Source organism: Patiria miniata, unplaced genomic scaffold (assembly GCF_015706575.1).
Source record: "Patiria miniata isolate m_02_andy unplaced genomic scaffold, ASM1570657v1 HiC_scaffold_1, whole genome shotgun sequence".
Lineage (NCBI taxonomy): Eukaryota > Metazoa > Echinodermata > Asteroidea > Valvatida > Asterinidae > Patiria > Patiria miniata.
Genome location: NW_024037047.1, coordinates 7261396 through 7286612, shown reverse-complemented (window position 1 = coordinate 7286612; position 25217 = coordinate 7261396). Strand labels below are relative to the sequence as shown.

Genomic DNA, 25217 nt, shown 5'->3' with positions numbered 1-25217 from the left:
AAGGCCCCGAAGTAGACGCCCACCAATATCCTCCTTGTTTAGGCGTGTCATGCACTTGCAGTTGTGGTCGTTTGGCCTATGATGTAAGTATAGAGACTGGTAATTTATTTTGCCTCATTGTATGGGATACACGGAAGGCCGCCAACAGACTTTTGGTGGGTTTTGAAAAAATAAGATACGATCTGTTAGCTTCAATGTAGACGCTCACCACTTGTTATTGCCTTTTTTTAGTGTCTTCTCTGACAGTATATCTAGAACTAATATGGTGTACAAGCATTACATTCACTGTGTAGACTTCTGAACAAAAGAGGTCTACACAAACCAGGTAGCAGCGGCGTTGTGTGGACTTGCCCACGTCCAAACAGTGTTTCCCCCTCTCTGGAAAACGGTTTTAGAGGATTTTTGGGTCTAGGTTTATCTGTGACAAAATGAAAAGAAACACTGAAGGGTGTCAGAAAAAAAAATAGGGTTGAAAGAATGTTCACAGTGTGAATGAAATTACCTTTTTTTACAGGTTTCTCTTAACTACACGAAAACAAAAGAACATGCACACTACGTATGTAACATAAACATGGGTGCATCTCTATGGTGTTGCATATTTTTTTATCTTGATTATTGAAGTACTTATAAAGGCGTATATATTGAACCGATATATTTAATACACGTATCAAAACACTTAAATGATTATCTTCATAATATTTCTTCGGAAGGGACGAACGTATTTTAATGACGTCATTTATACAAGTAGCTGGCAATTAACTTCAAGGTGCATGTTGTTTATTTTTCTTGATTTACTATTGTTAAAGGCGTAAAGGTGCGGATACTTTTAGAACATAATGTACATCAACAACTGTATGCTTATCTTATAATAATTTACGTTTAGGTTCGTTACATTAGATTTTCTTTGTTATTCGGTTATAAATGTAGTGAGACGTCTTTTACGAGGCACCGTACAATTGGCACACAGCCCAGAAAAATGTATACAAACGCGCACTTGGTGCCGTGAACGCGCGAATATCAGCCCTTTTCTGCCTGCACACCGAAGTGTAAGTATAGTGTGCATAGATTTGTGCTTGAAAACCAACATTTTAGTTTCAAATTAGCGAAATTTGTATTTTCTTTACATTCTAATGTCACAATGCAAGTTCTCTGCTACCGCTGGGCTAGGTGTTAGTTTATTTCATGTTGACGAAAGGAGTGATTTTGGGGTGAATTAGTTTAAGTAATGTCAAAGTTTTAATCACCGTGTGTCACATGTTGATTTATTGCAATACGACTGTTTCATGTCAGGTGCAATTTTGAGGCCTAGTTCACTACACAGCCGTACACTGGTCAGGCGTTCGGGGAACCTCATTAAAATGTTAGAACCAAGAATATTAGGAACCTGTGAACTTGGAACCTGATTAAAATATTAGAACCAAGAATATTAGGAACCTGGAAATCTTAGGAACCGGGGCAACTTTAGAAATACAAACTTTGTGATTATAATTTATCATTGGCAACGTTATTACAATTTATAGAGCTGAAAGTTGAATCTAAGTTATTTTGTAACACTTGTTTTGTGAGTTAGATTAAGATTCAGATCCAGAACTATCGTAATTGATTTTGTAAACAAGTAATCTGTAACAAGTTCATGAGACCAAACATAATTTGACTCCTCCTGGTGTTTTGATTTTGTCTGTTTGTCTTGGGTTGTTCTTGGCGCCCTTAAATCTAATTATTTGAGCGGACCTCCTTAATGGCGTACCGCTACATTAATATGGCAGTTACAACCTAGTAGCAGTTATAACTTTATAGAACATAATGTATATCAACAACTGTATGCTTATCTTATAATAATTTACGTTTAGGTTCGTTACATTAGATTTTCTTTGTTATTCGGTTATTAATATGGCAGTTACAACCTAGTAGCAGTTATAACTTTATAGAACATAATGTATATCAACAACTGTATGCTTATCTTATAATAATTTACGTTTAGGTTCGTTACATTTGATTTTCTTTGTTATTAATCGATTATTAATATGGCAGTTACAACCTAATAGCAGTTATAACTTTATATGAACTTTAATTATTAAACTACTTAAAACTGTATATTACTTTATAAACTTTAACTAATAGAGTACTTTTAACCTTGCTTATTTGAAACTTTATAAGAACTTAAGTTTAGGCCTACTTTACTTTATCAACTTCATAGGAAGTTTACTTTATAACTTAGAACTTTGACTTGCAGCTTGTATAGGGATTAAATCTTATTCGTCATAGTATAGACCATTATCATGTTGCTGACATCTTCATTTTCCCATTCAAATCAACGTAACCAAAACGAGGCTGGAAGGAACAATAGTCTGGTTCCTTTTTGCCCGAAAAACATTATCATTCCGTACTATTATTGGATACAGGGAACTTTACTGAAATGGTGGTAGCATGATAAAGGTCTATAATACTAGATTTGTTAAATTGATATTCATGTCATAAGCCAGACATATATAGTCTTTGTAAAAGAACACGTTTTAAAGAGTACATTTGGACTCACGTTTTTATATGTTTGTCTTCGTTGCCTCGGCGTCCTTAAATCTAATCATTTGAGCGGACCTTCCTAATGGCGTAAATTAATATGGTAATGCTTATTTTCCCCTTGATTTTCACAACTGTTTAAGAAGCGTGCTGCGCGTGCCGACAATTCTAACACAACCATCAGAATGGTTCAATGCTGACGCCTTTTCATTTTAACACATAGGCCTACCATTTTATTATTGCGATACAACACCTCGTGAGCGACTTTTCGAGGTCCCTGATAAGGCATTCATTTAGGTGAAATTCAATAAGTCGTGTTTAGTCCACGTTTCTGTCACTGGTCAATTGTCATGTTACTCTATTCGGACTTCATAAACAAAGAGGCATATAAGACCATTACCCCCTCAAATGTGGAAGGGATGAAGGGCGCTTGAACTTCATGTCATGCCGTGAATCCTTTTTTTAACAGAAATCTCGAGTTGGCCTGTTATATTCGGGTTTTTGTACCAGGCTTACTGTCCCCTCTTATCTGGTTAAAGGGAATGTACAACATTTGCTTTTACTTTTTGCTTTTATTTTCAAAAATAAATCGATTTGGAGGATTAGTACGTTATAGCAAATACTGTTGAAATGACTTGTTTCCCGTTTTGGGCTGGTATGCTGGGAAAAACCAAGAATACCAATCATGTTCTTGTAGTCTGGATCCCTGACCTCACTTAATATGAAACGGAGCAATTTATAGACTTTGGGGAACTGTAAGGTCAGAGAATCAGTCTAGCAAGCTTGTACCCCTCCACGGGTGTGTAATCAATTGCGAAGAAAACGCGCAATACTTTATTATGAAAAATTAAAGGCAGTTTTGAAAAAAGCCAGTAATCTCCAACGCTGGTCGGCTGACCAGCGTTGGAAAAATACTGTTTTCCTTGAAAATGACAGCACACCAGGAGCCACGATTTTACAGGATGATGTAGACTGTCATTCCTAACAATCTAGTAAGGTATTTCGTAATAATTTGATCATTTCGTTTTGTGATGTTTGCAAATGTTGTATCTTCCCTTTAATATTGTCGTGTTACTCTATTCGGACTTCATAAACAAAGAGGCCTAGACCATTACCCTCTTCGAGCTGGAAAAGAAGAAACGATGAAGGGCGCTTGAACCGTTCCCATGTACATATGGTTCTGGGGAGTGGCTAATTCAAAGAAAATACCCTTAATAATGAAAGGATTGCGGAAACACCATGTGCGAATAAATACCCTTGATTGAAGTGTCAACTTAATCTTCAAAAAGTAGAATGGGATTTTCTCTATGAAAATGTAAATCGTGAAATAAATCCTTAATTTAACTCTATGGGTAGCCCCCCCCCCCCCCCGACCACAGCGGCTTGACAACACATGACGTAAAATGGAACCTGGGAATATGACGTTGAGTAGATAAATTGACTGGGTCGGCAAGATTTGATCCACTTCTTGATAGAAATGAGCTATCAAGATCTACTATGTTTGGCGGTTCATCGCATGCTTTCAAGAGGTGCGTAAAGACTCGGAACTGATCAAAGATTATGTAGCTAAATATATGCTGGCATTCTCTCTTGGGAATCCACAAGTGTTATTTCCAAAACGATTTGTTTTATAGACCTTCATTGCAATTGCATGTCAACATTGGAAAACCCAACCATTGGTAATTAAACAATGGTGGTCTAGACAAAATATGCACATAAGTTCTGTCTACGAGAACAAAACACGAAACACTCAACAATGCTAAACATGTAGGTGGGTTTTTTTTGATAAAATTTGCTGCTATGTTACTATGTGTGAGTGCCTATTGAATATAATGTTTGTATAACGTTTATATTTTCAGTCTGAAGGAAGTAGCGATCTCGAGTCATGTTTGTACTGCATTCATAACACGCTCGAAACGATCCCACGAATTTGTGTCCATGCACGATTGACGTGATTGTGCCCTGTACTTTCTGGAAGAGTTACTGTTCGCAGTACAAACATCAGGTTTGCACCCTCGACCGTAACCCATTTTTCGGGCACTGCATAAAGTACGGTGATTGATAGCGGCACGTTCCAACCAACCACTTACAACTAACCAACCAACCAACCAACCAACCAACCACTGCGGAGAGCTGCTTTTCGCAGCTACAAATAAATCTAAGTGATCCCTGACAATATAGCGTCATTCCTGGTATATTTACGTTCTTTGTGTAACAAATATCACACTTGGAGTCGGGCCTAGTTTTTGCTGAAAACATTGTGTGCATTATATGAAGATCAATATTCACAGAAGATTCTAGTGTGAACAGCGCCATCAAGTGTCACATTGTGTCCACTCCAGCCGCCGCATCCGCCTGCAACTTAAAGGTAGCAGACCAGTAAATAAACTTCCATAGACCCCAATGGTAAATGCTCCCACTTCAAAAATTCGGGGAAAATACTCACAACTCTCCAAGGTGTTCGAGACACCCATCAAATTAAAGCTTATTTCATCATCTTTCAATTTCTCTTCAATTTTGGGGGGGTCAACTGATGACTTTTAGGAGAAATTTCCATCTGAAAATGATCACCCCTGAAAATAGTCCTGAAGCCCATCGCCATTTTGAAAAACGATGCCTACACTCCATTGCAAAATAGAGCGCTTTTAGGGTCCAAATTACATCCAAATTACACAGAACTGCAAGCTCCCAGTCCTGTGCACGGCTTCCACCCATATTTTTTACAAACCCTCAAGTTCATGGCCCACAGCATGCTCAAATACTGAAGATTTTGAGGGCATGCAAATCGGGATTTGGCCGGCGTAGGCAATTTCGGACCAATTTACTGGTCTGCACCCTATAAAGAAGCGAGGTTTTGAAAAATTTCTCCAAACCACTTGTACGGCACGAGGAAGGATGGATGATTGATATTTCATCAAAAAATTGCGAGAAAAAAATCTCTGACTGCGATTTCTGGCCTGAAAACAAGCCCTCTGTTTGCGGCTACCTTGCTGTAGGGCGCCCCCAACGGGAGTTAATTAAGTTTTTGCTCCTTCCGACCCCAAATTACCCCCCCCCCCCTGTTCGTTGAAATTGCTGTGATCGGACGACGGTCCATCGGCCCCATTCAGATTTTGGGCGCATTTGTTGCGTAACCGCCATTGCTGACCCCTTTTGAAACGCTGCCAGCCCCCCAGGTTCCGACCCCCTGAAAAAAAACCACTGTCGTGGAATGTAAAGCGCCTGCGCAAACATTTGACAACAAACGATGGAAGGCGCCATTTTGAAATTATAAAGAAGCGAGGTTTTGAAAAATTTCTCCAAACCACTTGTACAGCACGAGGAAGGCCAGGATGGATGACTGATATTTCATCAAAAAATTGCGAGAAAAAAAATCTCTGACTGCGATTTCTGGCCTGAAAACAAGCCCTCTGTTTGCGGCTACCTTGCTGAAGGGCACCCCCAACGGGAGTTAATTACGTTTTTGCTCCTTCCGACCCCAAATTACCCCCCCCCCCCTTGTTCGTTCGAAATTGCTGTGATCGGACGACGGTCCATCGGCCCCATTCAGATTTTGGGCGCATTTGTTGCGTAACCGCCATTGCTGACCCCTTTTGAAACGCTGCCCCCCCCCCCAGGTTCCGCCCCCCCCCTGAAAAAAACCACTGTCGTAGGCAATTTCGGACCGATTTACTGGTCTGCACCCTTATAGAATTATCAGCGTTGGGAAAGGTTCCAGGAGTTTTACCTGAGTCCTGTCGTCTTCATAGATTTACGAAACAGACCTTGAAATAGTTCCCCTGATACTTTGGCACATTCTTTACTCCTAACTTTAGAGAAGCTAAAATGTCTACAAACTCAGATGCTGCAGTGTTTACAGATATGGATCTGTAAACGCAGTCTAGTTGCATAAATAATCGCCGAATCTGTTTACGTATAATAGACCATGGTCGGCTAATTCGCCATGGCCATATGGTCTATTACATAGACCAGGTATGCATTACGTCCCTCGATCAATCATCCCGTGCAGAAAATGGCATTCAAACTGCGTAAAGCTGCCACACGAACTGAGTCTAGCTCAGTTAAACTTTGCGTACGGCGCTATGAAAACCATGCAAGTGGGTTGGGTCGAAAAAAATATTCGTCGAGATTTTCCTTAGAGATATTTTGAGCTGTAACACAAGCTTTAGCACCAACAGATTAAGCTGAAATTCGGAATATACTTAGATGATATAAGTGTTCAACTACTCGTGAAATAACGACTTTCGTAAATTCCTAGAAATTGATATAAATACATAGATTTGAAGGTCTGCTTTACCAGTAACCAGTATTGAGGTTTCGGCTTCGATGACGGCGATTTTTCTCACTGACATGAAGTTTAGAATGTCTTCTTCCGTGATAATTTAACATTTCAATCATACTGAGCATATTTTCTGAGAAACACAACGTTCAAAAGGCCATGTTTTTGGGGGTTCGCGAATTTCACTGCTCTGTTAAAGCAAGTACGTAATCAGATTAGCTTTACTTGACAACCAGCCAAGCTTCACCCTCGCAACCATATGGCGGCTAGATCGCCCTAATATGGCCGCAAAAGAAAAAGAATAAAAACACACATGCCTGCTATATACTAATCGTTTGACGATTATACGCTCAGTCCCCAGACAAACGTAAATCTGCCCCAGGTTATAGATCACTGAAGAAATATACCAGGCGATACTAGCACTACATATGTATTTCAAAGGTAGACCTAGAAAACAGTCGCCTTATCGCAGATACATTTATAATAATTATACCAATCAAACAAAAATGACATCTCCTTGGTCCGCAACTCTCACGGATATCTGACGAGGTTCGTGGATTGCTAACGACAACGTTCGAGTGCAATTTATATTGAATTGCATGTTATTCAGCAGCAAGTATCACTCAGAATTCATGCCTATCTCGTCGAACAAAAGCGCGCCCTTCATACTCGACGGCTGGTATATGCACTAGTCAATCGATCAATCATCGTGCAGAAAATGGTATTCAAACTGCAATAAACTGTGACATTAACTGAGTCTAGCTTGAACTTTGCTCACTTACTTCAAAAGCGCATTTGACACATTTGACTTGCAGAAAATGTGGCTCTCTGGCGAACTAGCAACGGTTGATGATCAGTAGTTTGCGAAAACTCGGCTCTGTCTTCCCAGCTCTGGCGACTTCATCGCCTACTCCAAATTATTCCGACTTGTCCAAACCAAATGAACCTTCTCTCTATCGTGGCGAATACTTTGTGTGAATTTAACATTCCCGAAGCAGGATTTGGACAATTCATTGATCGAAAACGAACAAGTCAGGAGCCTAAAACAGGCTCCAGAAGCCGAAGCCGAAAGTATGCCGAGGTTTGGAGAACCCTAGACATTGATCTTGGTCTGGAGTTGCCGGAACTTGCCGGAACTCCATTATATGTTTGTTGCCCGTGCACTGCGTAACGTGCGATTGATATAAACACTTCATTTTTTGCTATAGCTGAGGTTCACGCACAGCAAAATCTCAACATACAAGGTAAGAATCTCAGTCATTTTAGCTTGAACATTATTCGGAAGAAAAAAAATGTGTATGCGGTTTGTTTTCCATCCACGGGATAATGTGAACTCAGAACAGACTGATTCTGCCTAGTGCCCTTGTCCCCTGGAATTATATATAAAAAAAAAAGGTATAGGTTATTGAATTTCAACCTTTATTATGGCGTACTGTTTGCATTAGTAGCCTTTATAGTACGAAAGCCCGTTAGTGCCATCGAATGTATAAATAGCTTTTTTGCAAGTATATGTTTGGTAAATCTTGTTTTTTGGATGTTATGGTTAGCAAGTCTTGTTTTTTGGATGTATATATTTGGCGAGTCTTGTTTTGTTGATGTATATGTTTAGCAAGTCTTGTTTTTTGAATGTACATGTATATGTTTGGCGAATCTTGTTTTTTGCAAGAATGTGTTTGGCAAATCTTGTTTTTTGCAAGTATATGTTTGGCAAATCTTGTTTTCTGCAAGTATAAAATGTGATTTCTTTACACGTCCGCAAAAGGCGAACCCTTATGGCTGGAATCACAACTAGCACGAACAGCCTGACGTTTTGGTGTCGCAAAAGAGGACCCCGAAAGTCGTTCTCGCACAAATAACACAAGAATTCTACATAAAGGGTAGTTGGGTGGATGTTTGTATCCTTCTTTTAAATGATCTTAACTCCGATTAACATCATTTCGTTCAGAACATTAAGGGGGAAAACATCATTAATCTAGGTCACTTTCTTTCTGACTTAGCCTGTACAAGTCAGATACAAAATGGGTTTACTTCGCTTTATTAAGGTGTGGCTTTGCATTGCATGTTTTTTTAATATAAAATCGCTTTTTGAGTAATGTCATTTATAGAATTCCTTCATAACATTGGCAATGCTAGGGTCACGCATGCATTTGTGCTCGTTGCCGTAAGGCCTGGTGCATTCACACGTAGTCTAGTACCAAACAATGCCGGCTGGCTACGAAGCTTTCTGTAGATTTCACAACTTTTTCTAAAAACACGCGTTCAATAGAAATTTGCGATCTTTAGATTACATCTATTTTCAGTAGTAAATATTTAAATAAAGCATGGCTATATAAGTATCAGTCCGGTTCCGTAAACATATCAAATCCATTGCGGTCAAAAGGACCCCATGTAAACCGGCCAAAGCGCACAGCCAGATGAACTTGGACACAGAGATAAGAGCTCCCGGGCTGTGTGTGTGTGTGGTGTATATACTGTACACTAGCGCTGCCTAGCACGTGTACAATTAACAGACCCTACGCGCTGAGCCATGAGCAACGGCAAATTTTATTGGAGTTTAGATGAACATTTATTTTGTAAATGAATAAACACGAGCCTAAACCTCAACCAATCACAATAAGGGTTATACTGTTGGAAAGCTGACGAGACGAAGAAAAACTACTCGAAAGATCTAAGCTCCCAGGTTGCGCTATTTAACGTTGTGATGATGTTAATGGCCCAGTTCTTGGCTGAACGCGTGGTTTACACATAAAACAGGGAGATTTTTGACTAAAAATGCAGTGTTTAACATCAATTCGCGAGTGAAACTCAGTGTTTTATTCAGTTTTTCTTTCATTTTCTAAAAGAGTAGTTTGTTAGGGTCATACTGTAGTGAGATCTAAGGTATACTCTGTCGAATAATGAAGTGGTGGCAACAGATGTGAAAATGGGCCCGTTTTTAATGATTTTTTTTCGCCGTGTTCTAGCTCTCATAGAGGTTGCACATAAAAACCGGCCCGGTGGGTTAGTTCCCCAAAGAAATTCATATGAATATTTTATCTGAAGTTCCATTCTCTTTCATCGACATGCCTGACCAAATGCTACGATTTGACTTTGCAGATGAGTGAACGCAGTAAGACAGTTGCCGTCATCGGCTGTGGAATTTCTGGCCTAACTGCAGTCAAGTGCTGCCTGGACGAAGGCCTGCAACCAACGTGCTTCGAGAGGTCAGATGGCATTGGTGGTCTGTGGTACTACCGCGAAAACAGTGAATACGGGATAATGACCACGGTCTACAAATCGACCATTACCAACACCAGCAAAGAGGTGACGAGCTTCAGCGACTTCCCCTTTCCAGGCGAGTGGCCAAATTTTCTGCACCACAGCTACATGAAGAGGTACCTGGACATGTACGCCGACAAGTTTGGCCTCAAGAAGCACATCCGCTTCTCTACGAGAGTGACCCGCTTGGCTCAGGCACCTGACTATGAGGCTACTGGGCGATGGGTCGTCACTAGCCAAGCGGAAGGAGTGTCTGGGCACGTAGAGGAGTTCAGCCAGGAGTTTGATACTGTGATGATCTGCACTGGGATGTTCAACAACCCTAACGTCCCAGAGTTTCCAGGCCTTGAGGAGTTCCAGGGGAAGGTTATGCACAGCCAGGCTTTCCGGAGGCCAGAGGAATTCGAAGGCAAACGAGTGGTTGTAGTTGGGATTGGCAATTCAGCAGGGGATGCAGCTGTAGACGTCAGTCGCCTGGCATCACAGGTAGGTTTACGTAATGCATGATTCATTTCAACATTAAGACTGAGCTGACCGATGATCACTTCTGGTTTATTACTCTTGCTCTATTGTAACAGGTGTACTTGAGTACCAGACGTGGCGTGTGGATAGTCAATCGCATTGGAGACTACGGTATCCCGTGGGATTTCCATATTTCCGGAAGATTCCACCTGGTACCAGCAAAACTTCACTTCATGCTTTTCGTGAAATCCCTCAAACGTAAGTTCAAGATGCTCTATAACTCTCTGAGGCCGGCCCACGATTTGTTTGCCGGCGATGCACTGGTTACAGAGGAAATGCCAGGTTGTATCATCAGCGGCACAGTGATGATCAAGGCAAACATCGCAAGCTTCACCAAGACGGGCGTGGTTTTTGAAGACGGTACCACCGAGGAGGACATCGATGCCGTCATCATGGCCACTGGCTACAAGGACACGCTGCCCTTGGAGGTTGATTGCCAAGCACTGGAGATGAAAGATGGCCACCTGCCGTTGTACAAGTTGGTGTTTCCTTTAGGTCTAAAGCACAACACGCTGTCGGTCAACGGCGCCATCAGACCCTTGGGCTCAGTCATCCCGTGCGTTGAGCTTCAGGCTCGCTGGGCTTCAAGGGTGTTCAAAGGGTTGGCTAAGCTACCATCCCAGCCGGATATGGAGGCTGAGGTGAAGGCGACTGACGAAGCCATGAAGGCCGCATATTTACCTAACCACCGACACAGTGATTTCCAAGCCTACTGCATCAGTCTGGCGTCTGAGATCGGAGTCGAGCCAAATTTCCTGAAGCTCTTCTTCACCGATCCCGTGCTGACTCTCCGGTGCTTGTTCGGACCCCTTGTGCCATACCAGTTTCGATTGGTGGGTCCTGGGAAGAATGATGAAGCCCGAAAGGCAATCAACACGGTTTGGGAGCGGATCGAGAAGCCAACCAAGACAAGACCTATTGGCCCAAAAGAAGACGCCCGCCATCTCGTCATTCTTATTGCTTTCTGTGTTTCTGTGCTTGTAGTCGTCATGGCCTGGATTTTGTTGTAAGCAGAGATGGAAGCTAGGCCATACAACCTTTTGAAATAGGTTTTGAAGCAGATTAATGCTGACTTATTGGCCCAGACGCCACCAAATGTTGTTTTCCTAAATTGTCACGTCTGTCTCTGCTTTGCCGCTTTGTTTTGATGTAAGTATGGATTGTTAATTAGAACATCTCAATTATAGTCATGGAATGCACGTCATTATAGCAATCAACAAACTTTGGGTGAGTTTGAGGAAGACTTAGAGTTGTGGCCAAGAGCAGACGCTCACCGCCATGCTGTTCCCTTAGTTTTGTGAGTTTCTTTCTTAGCAAAAATAGTGGCTTGTCTTTTGATGTAGCCTAAGCAGAAACTGTTAATTTGACTGGCCTTATGGGATGCACGGAAGGATGTCAACAGGCTTTGGTATGGGTTTAAACACTTAGTTATTCTCCTTGTTTTATGTGTGTGTGCAATTGTGCACTTGTGATGGCTTGGTTTTGGATGTAAGAAGAGACTGGTAATTTATCTTGCCTTGTGTGAAAGGCTTTCAACAAGCTTTAGAGTTGGTTTTAAACAGACTGAACGTTTTGTTATGCGCCATCTAAGTTGAGACAGGTAATGTAACTTAGAGTATAGGCCCCGAAGTAGAGGCCCACCAATATCCTCCTTGTTTAGGCGTGTCATGCACTTGCAGTTAAGGTTGTTTGGCCTTTGATGTAAGTATAGAGACTGGTAATTTATTTTGCCTCATTGTATGGGATACACGGAAGTGCGGCAACAGACTTTTGGTGGGTTTTGAAAAAATAAGATGCGATCCGTTAGCTTCTATGTGGACGCTCACCACTTGTTATTGCCTTTTTTTTTAGTATTTCTTCTCTGACAGTATATTTAGAATTATTATGGTGTACAAGCGTTACATTCACTGTGTGGACTTCTGAACAAAATGAGGTCTACATAATCCAGGTAGCCAAGCGATGTTGTGTGGACTTGCCCACGTCCAAACAGTTTTTTCCCCCTCTCTGGAAAACGGTTTTAGAGGATTTTTGGGTCAAGGTTTTTCTGTGACAAAATGAAAAGAAACACTGAAGGGTGTCAGAAAAAAATAGGGTTGAAAGAATTTTCACAGTGTGAGTAAAATTACCTTTTTTTCACAGGTTTTTCTTAACTACACGAAAACAAAAGAACATGCACACTACGTATGTAACATAAACATGGGTGCATCTCTATGGTGTTGCTTATTTTTTTATCTTGATTATTGAAGTACTTATAAAGGCGTATATATTGAACCGATATATTTAATACACGTATCAAAACACTTGAATGATTATCTTCATAATATTTCTTCGGAAGGGACGAACGTATTTTAATGACGTCATTTATACAAGTAGCTGGCAATTAACTTCAAGGTGCATGTTGTTTATTTTTTTTTTTGATTTACTATTGTTAAAGGCGTAAAGGTGCTGATACTTTTAGAACATAATGTATATCAACAACTGTATGCTTATCTTATAATAATTTACGTTTAGGTTCGTTACGTTAGATTTTCTTTGTTATTCGGTTATTAATATGGCAGTTACAACCTAGTAGCAGTTATAACTTTATAGAACATAATGTATATCAACAACTGTATGCTTATCTTATAATTATTTACGTTTAGGTTCGTTACATTAGATTTTCTTTGTTATTCGGTTATTAATATAGCAGTTACAACCTAGTAGCAGTTATAACTTTATAGAAACTTTAATTATTTGACTAGTACTTAAAATTTATATTACTTTATAAACTTTAACTAATAGAGTACTTTAAACCTTGCTTATTTGAAACTTTATAAGAACTTAACTTTACTTTACTTTATCAACTTTATAGGAAGTTTACTTTATAACCTAGAACTATGACTTGCAGCTTGTATAGGGATTAAATCTTATTCATCATAGTATAGACCATTATCATGTTGCTGACATCTTCATTTTTCCCATTCAAATCAACGTAACCAAAGCGAGGCTGAAAGGAAAAATAGTCTGGTTACTTTTTGCCTGAAAAACATTATCATTCCGTACTGTTATTGGATACAGGGAACTTTACTGAAATGGTGGCAGCATGATAAAGGTCTATAATACTAGATTTGTTAAATTGATATTCATGTCATAAGCCAGACATATGTTATAGTCTTTGTAAAAGAACACGTTTGAAAGAGTACATTTGGACTCACGTTTCCACTAAGTTTGTCTTCGTTGCCTCGGCGTCCTTAAATCTAATCATTTGAGCGGACCTTCCTAATGGCGTATATTAATATGGTAATGCTTATTTTCCCCTCGATTTTCACAACTGTTTAAGAAGCGTACTGCGCGTGCCGACAATTCTAACACAACCATCAGAATGGTTCAATGCTGACGCCTTTTCATTTTAACACATAGGCCTAACATTTTATTATTGCGATACAACAGCTCCCGTGAGCGACTTTTCGAGGTCCCTGATAAGGCATTCATTTAAGTGAAATTCAATATGTCGTGTTTAGCATACGTTTCTGTCACTGGTCAATTGTCATGTTACTCTATTCGGACTTCATAAACAAAGAGGCCTAGACTATTACCCCCTCAAATGTGGAAGGGATGAAGGGTGCTTGAACTTCATGTCATGCCGTGAATCCTTTTTTTTAACAGAAATCTCGAGTTGGCCTGTGATATTCGGGTTTTTGTACCAGGCTTACTGTCCCCTCTTATCTGGTAAATATTGTCATGTTACTCTATTCGGACTTCACAAACAAAGAGGCATAGACCATTGCCCTCTTCGAGCTGGAAAAGAAGAAATGATGATGGGCGCTTGAACTTCGTGTATATAGTTCTGTGGAGTGGCTAATTAAAAAAATACCCTTGATTGAAGTGTCAACTTTTTCTTCAAAAATTAGAATGGGATTTTCTCTATGAAAATGTTAATTGTGAAATAAATCCTTAATTTAACTCTATGGGTAGCCCCCCCCCCCCCGACCACAGTGGCTTGACAACACATGACGTAAAATGGAACCTGTCAATATGAGGTTGAGTATTGACTGGGTCGACAAGATTTGATCCACTTCTTGATAGATATGAGCTATCAAGATGTACTATGTTTGGCGGTTCATCGCATGCTTTCAAGAGGTGCGTAAAGACTCGGAACTGATCGAAGATATGTAGCTAAATATATGCTGGCATTCTCTCTTGGAAATCCACAAGTGTTATTTCCAAAACGATTTGTTTTATAGACCTACATTGCAATTGCATGTCAACATTGGAAAACCCAACCATTGGTAATTAAACAATGGTGGTCTAGACAAATATGGACATAAGTTCTGTCTACGAGAACAAAACACGAAACACTCAACAATGCTAATAAACACGCAGGTGGTTTTCTTTGATAAAATTTGCTGCCTTGTATGTAGGCCTATTGAATATAATGTTTGCAAAGCGTTTATCAGTCTGAGAGAAGTGACCTTCTCGAGTCATGTTTGTACTGCATTCATAACAAGCTCGAAACTATCCCACGAATTTGTCTTCATGAATGAATGACGTGATTGTGCTCTTTGATTTCTTAAAGGGGATACTGCTCGCGGTACAAACATCAGGTTTGCGAGACCCTCGACCCGTGACCCCATTTTTCGGGGACTGCATAGAGTACGGTGCAGGTGATTGATAGCGCCGAGGTGTTTCAAACGTTCCAACGTTTGTTACAACAAGCAAAAAAACCAACGGAGAGACATTGTTGAGCTGCTTTTTGCAGCTAAAATTAAGAACTTGTCTTTGGTCTCAACGTTTCGACTAGCCTGCTCTAGTCATCGTCTAGAGCAGGCTAGTCGAATCGTTGAGACCAAAGACAAGTTCTGTAAGAACTTAAAGCAGGACTGTTCTTATCATAATAAAAACTACTTAGCGAAAGTTGATAATTAATAAGCAGGACAATTTCTTTTCAGAATATCTTCTAAGCAGTAGTTAAACCACATGGTGTTACCGCAAACCGAAACGATATCCGATACTCCACCACGCAAAGCCTCAAATCTTATATATCGATCCTCCTGTAAACTAATCCTTAAAACTCTACCCGGGTATTTTCGGAAAGCTAGAGTCTTCGGTGAAAACAAAACAAAAACAATCAAATACACAGACCAATCCGGGCCGGCGAATTGTTCATTCCCAAACGACATCCGTTTCCCATCTTCTGATTGGTCCATTAGGCCCACGTGCATATCTTATGCCTTCTTCTCCATAACACAAACCCAAGATAGGCTTTACGTCTTGTGAGAAAAAATGTTCCTTCCTCACTTTGGTTATTTAAAAGGTAAAATGAAAAGAAGTGAAAAACGATCATTGGCATTCGAACTCGGATCACCTGATATACGTACTTCCGTCCACGAATCACCGGTGATTTAAACACTTTAATTTATTCCTTGTTATATAACTTCACCTATACACGTACAATGAAAGATCATTAGAGGTCATCGTACTACGGCAAGGACAAGAGCCGCACTAGAAAACGAAACTTACATGGACAATTTGCACTTGTGTAATTTGTTGACAATCATATTGGCTTTTCATCACGATACGTACGTGCGCCAAAACTGAATACAAATCGACGGATCGGTTGTGCGTATATACGGAATTCTTTATGTGCACTGAACCATTCTGCTTTCGACCAGGCTGCCTTGTATACGTGTTTACAGTGCACACATGCATCCCACGTCAAAGGGACGTGTTGCAGTTATAATAGTTGTCAGTTCACTTCAAGCGAAGTAGAGCACAGTCATCGTGTTATTCGGTAAACATGTGTCAACTTCAAGCCAAACTTGCCGTTTGCACTACTCGGCGGTGACGAGAATATTTCCCGCTCAGAGCCTATAGGCCTACATCATGTAAGTTTTATCACAATGTTAAGTTATCGCACAGAGTAAGGCCCTTATCAGTGTCACACGTTTTTTTTGCGTTTGCAGTTCAAGTGGTAGGAAGTACGTGTAGGCCTAGGTCGATCGTGTTGAAACTTCTTTGCTACAATACTGGCAGTAGAATATATTCCACCGCATAATTAAAGCAACTTAAGGAAACAGATTAGACCATAGAACAATTATCTCTACTAAAGGACTTGAACGCAGTAGTTGTAGGCATATTCACACCAAAGTTACCGACATATGTATTCAACCTGATTTTGTACTTTAAGGAAATAAAGTAAAGTCAGGTCAAGTCAGACACGAGGTCGTGTCAACATGAGCCGAGTGTCAGATTTCACATATCTGTATCAGTTTTCCGGGTCTGTTGGTAAATAATATTATCATGGAGGTAGGAAAGGAAACAATGTTGCAACCTGCATGACGCCACTTTTTTTATGCCCCGCGGCGAAGCCGAAGGGGCATACTGTTTCCGCCTTGTCCTTCCGTGGGTGGGTGTGTGGGTGTGTGGGTGGGTGGGTGGGTGTGTGTGTCCGGACAAATCTTGTCAGCGCGATAACTTGAGAAATACTTTACATATGAACTTCAAATTTGGTTTGTGGATTGTCCTTGGTAATCCTAAGAAGCCTTTTACATTTGGGGCCGAAAGGTCAAGTTTCAATGTCACAGTGGCTGAAACAATAGAAATTTTGTCAGCGCGATAACTTGAGAAATACTTTACATATGAACTTCAAATTTGGTTTGTGGATTGTCCTTGGCAATTCTAAGAAGCCTTTTGCATTTGGGGCCAAAAGGTCAAGGGTCAAGGTCACAGTGACTAAAACAAAAGAAGTTTTGTCAGCGGGATAACTTGAGAAATACTTTACATATGAACTTCAAATTTGGTTTGTGTATTGTTCTTGGTAAACCTAAGAAGCCTATTGCATTTGGGGCTGAAAGGTCAAGGGTCAAGGTCACAGTGGCTGAAACAATAGAAATTTTGTCAGCGCGATAACTTGAGAAATACTTTACATATGAACTTCAAATTTGGTTTGTGGATTGTCCTTGGCAATCCTAAGAAGCCTTTTGCATTTGGGGCCAAAAGGTCAAGGGTCAAGGTCACAGTGGAAAAAACAAAAGAAATTTTGTCAGCGTGATAACTTGAGATATACTTTACATATGAACTTCAAATTTGGTTTGTGGATTGTCCTTGGCAATCCTAAGAAGCCTATCGCATTGGGGGTCGAAAGGTCAAGGGTCAAGGTCACAGTGGCTAAAACAATGGAAATCTTGTATTTATTCTGAGATCATAGGGATTAGGGATTAATTCATATAAAACCTACAGAAGACACTAATGCTGTCAATGAACGTTCCATTTGACCAAGGTACATGTAAGTTGATGTTAGAGTGGTGTTATGTCATGGAAACAGTCACGGTTGCGGGGCATTTGTGTTTGTAAACACACCTGACTTGTTCTTCAAATCATCTCAATGAAGCTTAGTCATTCATTGCAAAAATGATAAGACATGATCGAATCTGGGACTGAGAAATATTCCAATTTTGTTAGGAAATACTTAGAAAATGTTCTTTACTCTCCATAAACTGTGTATATCGCAGAAGTGGCGTCATCAGGTACGTTATTGCAACGTTTTTCCTCCGTCTAAACATGCCCCATGGGAACATGCTATGGTGTCCCCATGGGACACCGTGGGCAGCTATTGTAACCCCATGGCACCACCATGGTGGTACAATACCGGCCCTTACAGAAATCTCCCATATGTTGTTCCCATGCGAAATTTTCCCATGGGACCCCATGGGAACTGCATGGTGAATTGGACGTACACCATGAAGCATGGGATTTTTCCCATGGGAGTTTTCCCATTGGCTTTTTCCCATGGGAAATTGTATGTTTTTTTTCCCCATGTATGGTTTCATCATTTCTCAAAAGATTCCAAATTGCTCCATGGTATTTTTCAATAACAACTTTCTTAATTCGCTCGTACCCCCCGCCCTGCAAACAGGACGCTGGGATACTGATGAGCTTCACAGAATCTTGTGAAGGAAGTGGCCTATGACCTATGTATAAAGCATCTGGCTGCTGCTATTCAAGACCGCAGTTAGACAATGTGCGCAAAATGCTATCCGAAAACTTCCCATAGAAATGCGCACATTGCATACCGAATGTGATTTCTGTTTCATTGCGGACCATGTAGACAAAATTTTGAGCGTCGCATGATGCAATCCGACCGTTCGTGATTCGAAACGGAGCCTGAGCAAGTGACGGGAATTGTAAATTTACAACACAGATAAGTTTTACAGAATTTCCTACATTATTACGCTTTTCAACGAGAAAAAGATATCTCTAAACTGGAATAAAAAAGTACTGAATCAGTCTTAACGGCCGTTTCAAACCTTGCAGAGTCATGACCTTGATGACGCGCAGGTCTATGGTCAATCAGAGCGTGAATTCATCAGAGTATCCCAGCGTCCTGTTTACAGAGCGGGGGGTACGAGCGAACTTTCATAATACATTTTAACCCTGTGTATTTTGTGCTATTCACCGAATAGGTAAAGCACATTATGGAACTCCGATGGGGGTTGTTCCACGAGTTAGGAGTGGCTTATGCACTCTATGTCCAATGTCCACATTATTGCTCCCATACCACTTGTCAAGTTGTACCATATTATCCCAGTGTATTATTTTCTCATAAATATGTCCAACCATAATAACAAATGAATCAAAATTATCCAAAGTTTTTTGAATGACACAGCCTGATAAATTACGAGACTGAAAGCCACTCAATTTGTACCCAAATGCATTCACAAGGGGAATGGATATAATGGATATAATCAAATGGATATAGGCCTAGTTACAAAATGTGGGATATGAAAGCCCAATTCATAAACCTTATTCATGGGCGTCGCCAGGATTTTTTCTAGAGGGGGGCAAACATTTCTTTTGGCCAAAAAAATGCTTGTATTTCTCAACACATTCTCGATTTATCAGCTTTAGAGGGGGGCAGGGACATTTTGCCCCCCCCCCACTCATTAAATTTACACCACTTAAATTTGCGCCTCTTTTTTTTTTTTTTCTTCCTTTTTTCTTTTTTCTTTTTGCTTTTTCCAGGGGAGGGGGCAAGTGCCCCCCCCCTCGCGACGCCCATGATGTGTGTGAATTGTTTTCGTTTTGCTGAAAGAACGCGCACCTTTTTTTGTGATCCGTGGACAGAACTTTAAAACGGTGGTTGTGTTTAAAATTCCGTAAGTTGAAAAGTACATGAGTGATTTGAATGATTTTTGTACTAAAAGAAAGCTTATGAATTGGGCTTTCATATCCTAGATTGTCAAAGTGCTACATGAAGAACTTCAATAATAATAGTCCCGACATTTTCGTTTTTGTTTTGTTTACTCACCCTGTATTTCTACCCCTATCCCTTTTTAGTGTTACTTAGTTGTTACGTATTTGTGTGTTATTTCTAACCGTGAGCTCTTGATGCACACAAACAGGAGCCGGTCGAGGACCTATCCCAGAGACGATGCTCAACTGGACTCGGACCCCGCATCGACTCGCGCCAAGAGCAAGCGCGTGCAGAAGCTGCAAGCCGAGGTGGACGAGGTGGCGGTCATCTTACACACGAATGTGGACAAACTCCTGGAACGGGGCGAAAAGCTGGACGACCTGATGGACCATTCTGGTGGGTTCCAAGTCCGCACGTTTGTAATAATTCTTATACCAGACCGTTCAATTTGGCCCCGCCCACTGCTCACGTGGGCAACAGCATGTGTAGCAATCAGTGCCACACAGTGTTTTAGACGCGCGCGTCATTATGCAAGTGCACGCTCGACAGACGACAGGTATTAAAGCTATAGTCCATCATTTTGCAGCCATCCGAAAAGTAACTGGCGTAATTATTGTTGAAAAACAAACTTGGTTGAAAGATAGTAAGGGAACTAAACTCCCTGTGAAATTATTCCTTCTGGGAAGCTGTCATTTTGAAGTAATCAACGAAAGAAGGCATTTCCAACGGTGATTCTTAAGAAGCACCGTAGGAAAATTTAAATTAGTAGTTCGTTTTGTTATTCAGCGCAGCGCGCACAAGTATTGGAACGACGCACACGCGCGCGCGGTTGTTATAATTCGTCGGATCAGTGCGCTACGTCGCGTATAGCTGCAATTCAAAACAATTCAAAACATGATTCAGTAACTTTTGATTTGAAATTGAGATCTTAGAATGCTGTTTTTCTCGGAATGTACAGCTGAAGCTTAGCTGAAACTTCATCAGGTTAGTTGTTCAGTATCCTTCATTAGATTTTGAACCCTTTTGTTGCTTCAAACGAACAAAATGCACAAATTACAAATGATGGACTATAGCTTTACAAGGATATGATTGGTCGAAACATCACGGGGCGGTGCTTATTAGTGGATCACTTCTTGGCTACGGCCGGTGTCATGAAATTGTGGACCTCTACACAAAAGCGTGTCTCCTTTATAATATACCTTGGACTCTACTTAGAACCCTAACACGTGACCCGTCATTGTCCTAATTTATCTTTACCAAGGGCATGCGCAGTACAACAAATGAGCCACTAAACCACGCCCAATGCGCGCACGTGAGCAACAACAGGTACCCCTCTTCGATGCCACACCCATAGGTATAGAATCAAATGTTCCAACTGTGCACGTCATACGCACATGCACGCATGTCGGATTTTTGTACACGCATGTCGGACATAAATCACGGCTGTGATTGGTCAAAGCGTCATTCATGGGGCGGTCAATTATAGTTTCAAATGCGCAAATTTGTGAGAAGACTACACAAGACGCGTGACGACGGTCACCAGGTGTAATGCCCTTTAAAAAAAAAATACAAATTCTTATACAACTGATTGCTTTTTTGTTCTTTTAACTTTTCTCCAACAGATGATCTGATGGCACAGGCTTCGTCATTTAAGACAACGTCAAAACAGATCAAAGCACATTATAAATGGAAGAACAGATTGGTGAGTAATCTCTTCAATTTCCCAGCCCCTCCGGCCCCTTAACAACACTCTTTGATTTGATGTAAGATATGAAATTATCATTGTCAAATGTTCAGTTCCTCCTCGATAGTCTTAGATTTTCATTCAATTACCCTTGTGATCTAACCTTCCATACTCTTTGTGGATCTGTGAACAGTAGAGGTACATAATAGGATGCAGGAAGCGTGAACGCTTTGTGGACTTGCACACGTCCACTCTAGCCCCCCCCCCCCCCCCCCCGAAAACAGGTTTAGAGGCATTTTGGGTTTATGTTTATCCGTCGCAAAATGAAGAGCAACACTCAAGGAAATCATGATACAAACAATTGGGTTGAAAGAGTATTCACAGTGGGAGTAAAATGATTTTATTCTCTGGGTTTTCTTAACTGCACGAATACAAAGGAATGTCCACAGAAAGTATATAAGGCTGTGTGTTTGTGTGTGTTGGTCTTGAGTTTGTATACGCATTGAAATCGTGGACCTTAAACGATTGACTGAAGGTCCACGATTTGGATTCGTGTACAAAACCAATAAGTATAAACAAAAGAAGGACAATAGGGGGTCCACGATAACAGGTGTATACACACTTGGGTGTGTCGCTATTAGTGTGACTGTTGGTGTGACTCGTAATTTAGTGTATAATTCGTTGGTCTCAATTTCATACTTTCAGTATAAAGTCATCGGCGTCATTGTTGTTCTGCTAATAATTGCTGTCATCGTTGTATGTAAGTATCGAGAGACATTTTTTTTCGAACAGCTTTAGCTATAGATAATTGGAGACTATAGATAACAAAACTTCGGTAATAATATTAACCTCGTGCAATATGTACCTGCTATGCCCAGATACTTGCGAATCAAAGTGACCAGCGGCTCAAATAGCGTGCGTCTTTTATTGCCTGAGACACTAGTCCAGTATATTTCCCTCATGTAATAATATTAACCTTGTTAATAGTGTTTACCTTCTATTAGCAGAGATACTTGCGAAGCCAAGAAAATACCAGCGACGCAAATATCATGCGTCTTGTAATGCTAGACGGGTTCCAAGCTGTATTTTGATATAAGCAAATGGAGTCTTCTTGAAATTGTCCGAAACTCCGTGAAATTTGGATCCGACCTAAAAGGACACATAATTATGACCATTGTCCCAAAAGTAACCTTTCAAATTGTTATCAAAAGGCCAATTGACTGAATATGGAAAGCGTTCTATTAAAACGAAATCGTCTTCGTGATCAAAAAGTTGTGCATGGTTTCCACTGTTTTCTCGAAAAGCGTAACATCCACTGAGCTGAAACTTCAACAGGTTAGGCTTTAATTCTTCGTTGGATGTTGAGTGGTGTTATTACTGGAAACGAACAAAATGCATGAAGAGCAAACGATCCTCTGTGCTTTTATTGATCTTGACTTTTATGTATTGTTGCAGGTATAATCAGGCCGTGGGAAACAAGCTGAACACGCCCTAATGTGGAGCGGATGGAGAACTTACCTTTTTTGTGTAACGGCTGGGTCTTTGATTTTTATCCTTATGGTTTGAATTTGCTGGTTATTTGCACAAATTGTTTGTTACTTAAAATCGTCTACGAACATATTGTAATCATTTTAAACATGTTTTCCTCGAAAAAAAAACATATGAAGAGACTTACTGTAAAGTGATCATTTAGGCTAAAAAAAGTCTTCGGTGTCTGGTATGGAGCTTGCCCCAAAAGTGGTGCGGCGACGCGGCTTTTTTTAAACCGTTTTTTCCCCTTAAAATGTCGGCTGATTACTGCATATGGTGCCCGACTAAATCTAGTTTTGAGACATCACCTGAAATTGAATTTTTTTTTTAAATTTTGCTACGGCGACGCGTGAGCACGCCAGAAACCGGAGACCTTTTTTGGCCTTACGAAAGTCAGATGTAGGCTTCTTAAACTGTTCGTAACTACGGCGAGTCTTTGACTCGTAAACGCATTATCAATCGCAAGAGTGCCTGCAAAAGAGGGCTTTATAAAGTCAGTTTTTCCAGGGGGGAAGGGGATGCCGTTGTTTTGTCACAAATCGGAAACCGGCGACGTGCGTGTTTTGGTATGCTTTTGGGGGTCGATAATACTAGAAGTACTATTTACAGGGTATGTATATTGTTGAATTTTTTTATGGAATCTCGTGTCGCTGGATTTTACAAACTGATATTACTTGCGGGGGTATTCTTTGGTTGCTTTTGACCAGATAACGGTACGTATTTGTAGTGTATGGTAGATAGAGAGATGTGGAATATATACGTGGCTCCTGCACATTCTGTGAGGCACATCGTTCATTTTAAACGGCATAAAGCCCGGTTCCTACTTCATGCGAATACGAAGCGAATTTGACGTCGTGAAACATTCGCTGCGAAATTCGCCCGAGTTGATTATGTTCGAATTTTACGAATTCGCAGCGCGAATACTTGCCATGACGTCACAAATTCGCGTTCGCTCTCACTTTCACGCCCCTATGAACCGGGCTTAACATGCGAAGTATAGCTATTTTATTCTTTTAAAGGAGCTGGTTACTTATTTTTGTTTTGTTTAATGGTACATACACTATCCCCACACTGTCCCTGCTCAAAATTTGTCGTATAGACCTTATCATGCTGTCACCATTTCAGTCATGGTCCCTGTATCCAATAACAATAGTGAATGATAATGTTTTTGTGCAAAAAGGAACCCGACTATTGTTCCTTCCAGCCTCGCTTTGGTCACGTTGATTTGAATGGGAAAAATCCAACTGCCCGCAACATGATATTGGCATTATGGTATGCTTCTTTGAACTTTGTGGAGTGTGGCCTAGTGGTTATAGAGTTCGTGACTCCGAGGGGCAGGGGCTCGAATCCAGCTGCTGGTCATAATTATGTTGTGTCCTTGGGCAAGCCACTTCACCCCACTAGGAGCATAAATAGGCACCAGCTGTAGCTGTGGAGTAACCTACGACAGACTGGCATCCCATAAAAACAAACTACAGGGTGAGTCAAAAAAAAAAACGAAACCCAAATGTCTGGACCATTGTTTTAGTAAAGTTCTGCATGTAACACTTTCGAAATCAAGGATATGAAAGCCCAATTCATAAGCTTTCTTTTAGTACAAGAATCATTTAAATCACTCATGTACTTTTCAAGTTACGGATTTTTAAACACAACCGCTGTTTTAAGGTTTTGTCCACGGATCACAAAAAAAGTTCAGTGTTCTTTCAGCGAAACCGTACGAAAACAAATCGCATGGGATGTGTGCGAATTGTTTTCGTTTTTCTGAAAGCACGCGCACCTTTTTGGTGATCTGTGAACAGAACTTTAAAACGGTGATTGTGTTTAAAACTCCGTAACCTGAAAAGTACACAAGTGATTTGAATGATGCTTGTATTAAAAGAAAGCTTATGAATTGGGCTTTCATATCCTAGATTTTCAAAGTGGTACATGAAGAACTTCACTAAAACAGTAGTCCCGACATTTGGGTTTCGTGTTTTTTTTACTCGCCCTGTATTGTCAATCGGTTCATCATGCCGCTGAAACCGGAGATAAACCTCGGCCTGATCGGCCATATTGGCTCGCTACAGACTTTCGTGCTTTTTTTTTAATACGTTAAACATCGGAGATATCCAAAAAAGAAAACCGTCTTACTTTTTGATACTGTAATATTTTCAGCTCACTTTGTTTTGTTTCCGAATTCAGTTAAAACGAATAAGAGGTGTGAGCTTCGGTTTTGTATGACATTTATATTTTCAAGTACTTTTTATCAAGTATAT

The 25217-nt window shown here is 40.5% G+C and overlaps 2 protein-coding genes across 2 annotated transcripts; both read left to right on the top strand.

Moving 5' to 3' along the window:
* The first annotated feature begins 9892 nt into the window (after window positions 1–9892).
* LOC119721324 (flavin-containing monooxygenase 5-like) lies at window positions 9893–12085 on the top strand. The gene is made up of 2 exons (XM_038191353.1): window positions 9893–10540; window positions 10633–12085. Exons 1-2 carry the CDS (start codon window positions 9893–9895, stop codon window positions 11584–11586), a joined length of 1602 nt encoding a protein of 533 aa, XP_038047281.1. The 3' UTR covers window positions 11587–12085.
* Window positions 12086–16207: 4122 nt separating this feature from the next.
* Window positions 16208–24460, top strand: LOC119721316 (vesicle-associated membrane protein 3-like). Its single transcript, XM_038191342.1, has 5 exons — window positions 16208–16440; window positions 19957–20144; window positions 21371–21450; window positions 22138–22192; window positions 22888–24460. Coding segments are annotated over exons 1-5 (354 nt in total). The 5' UTR covers window positions 16208–16438; the 3' UTR covers window positions 22917–24460.
* The last annotated feature ends 757 nt before the right edge of the window (window positions 24461–25217 follow it).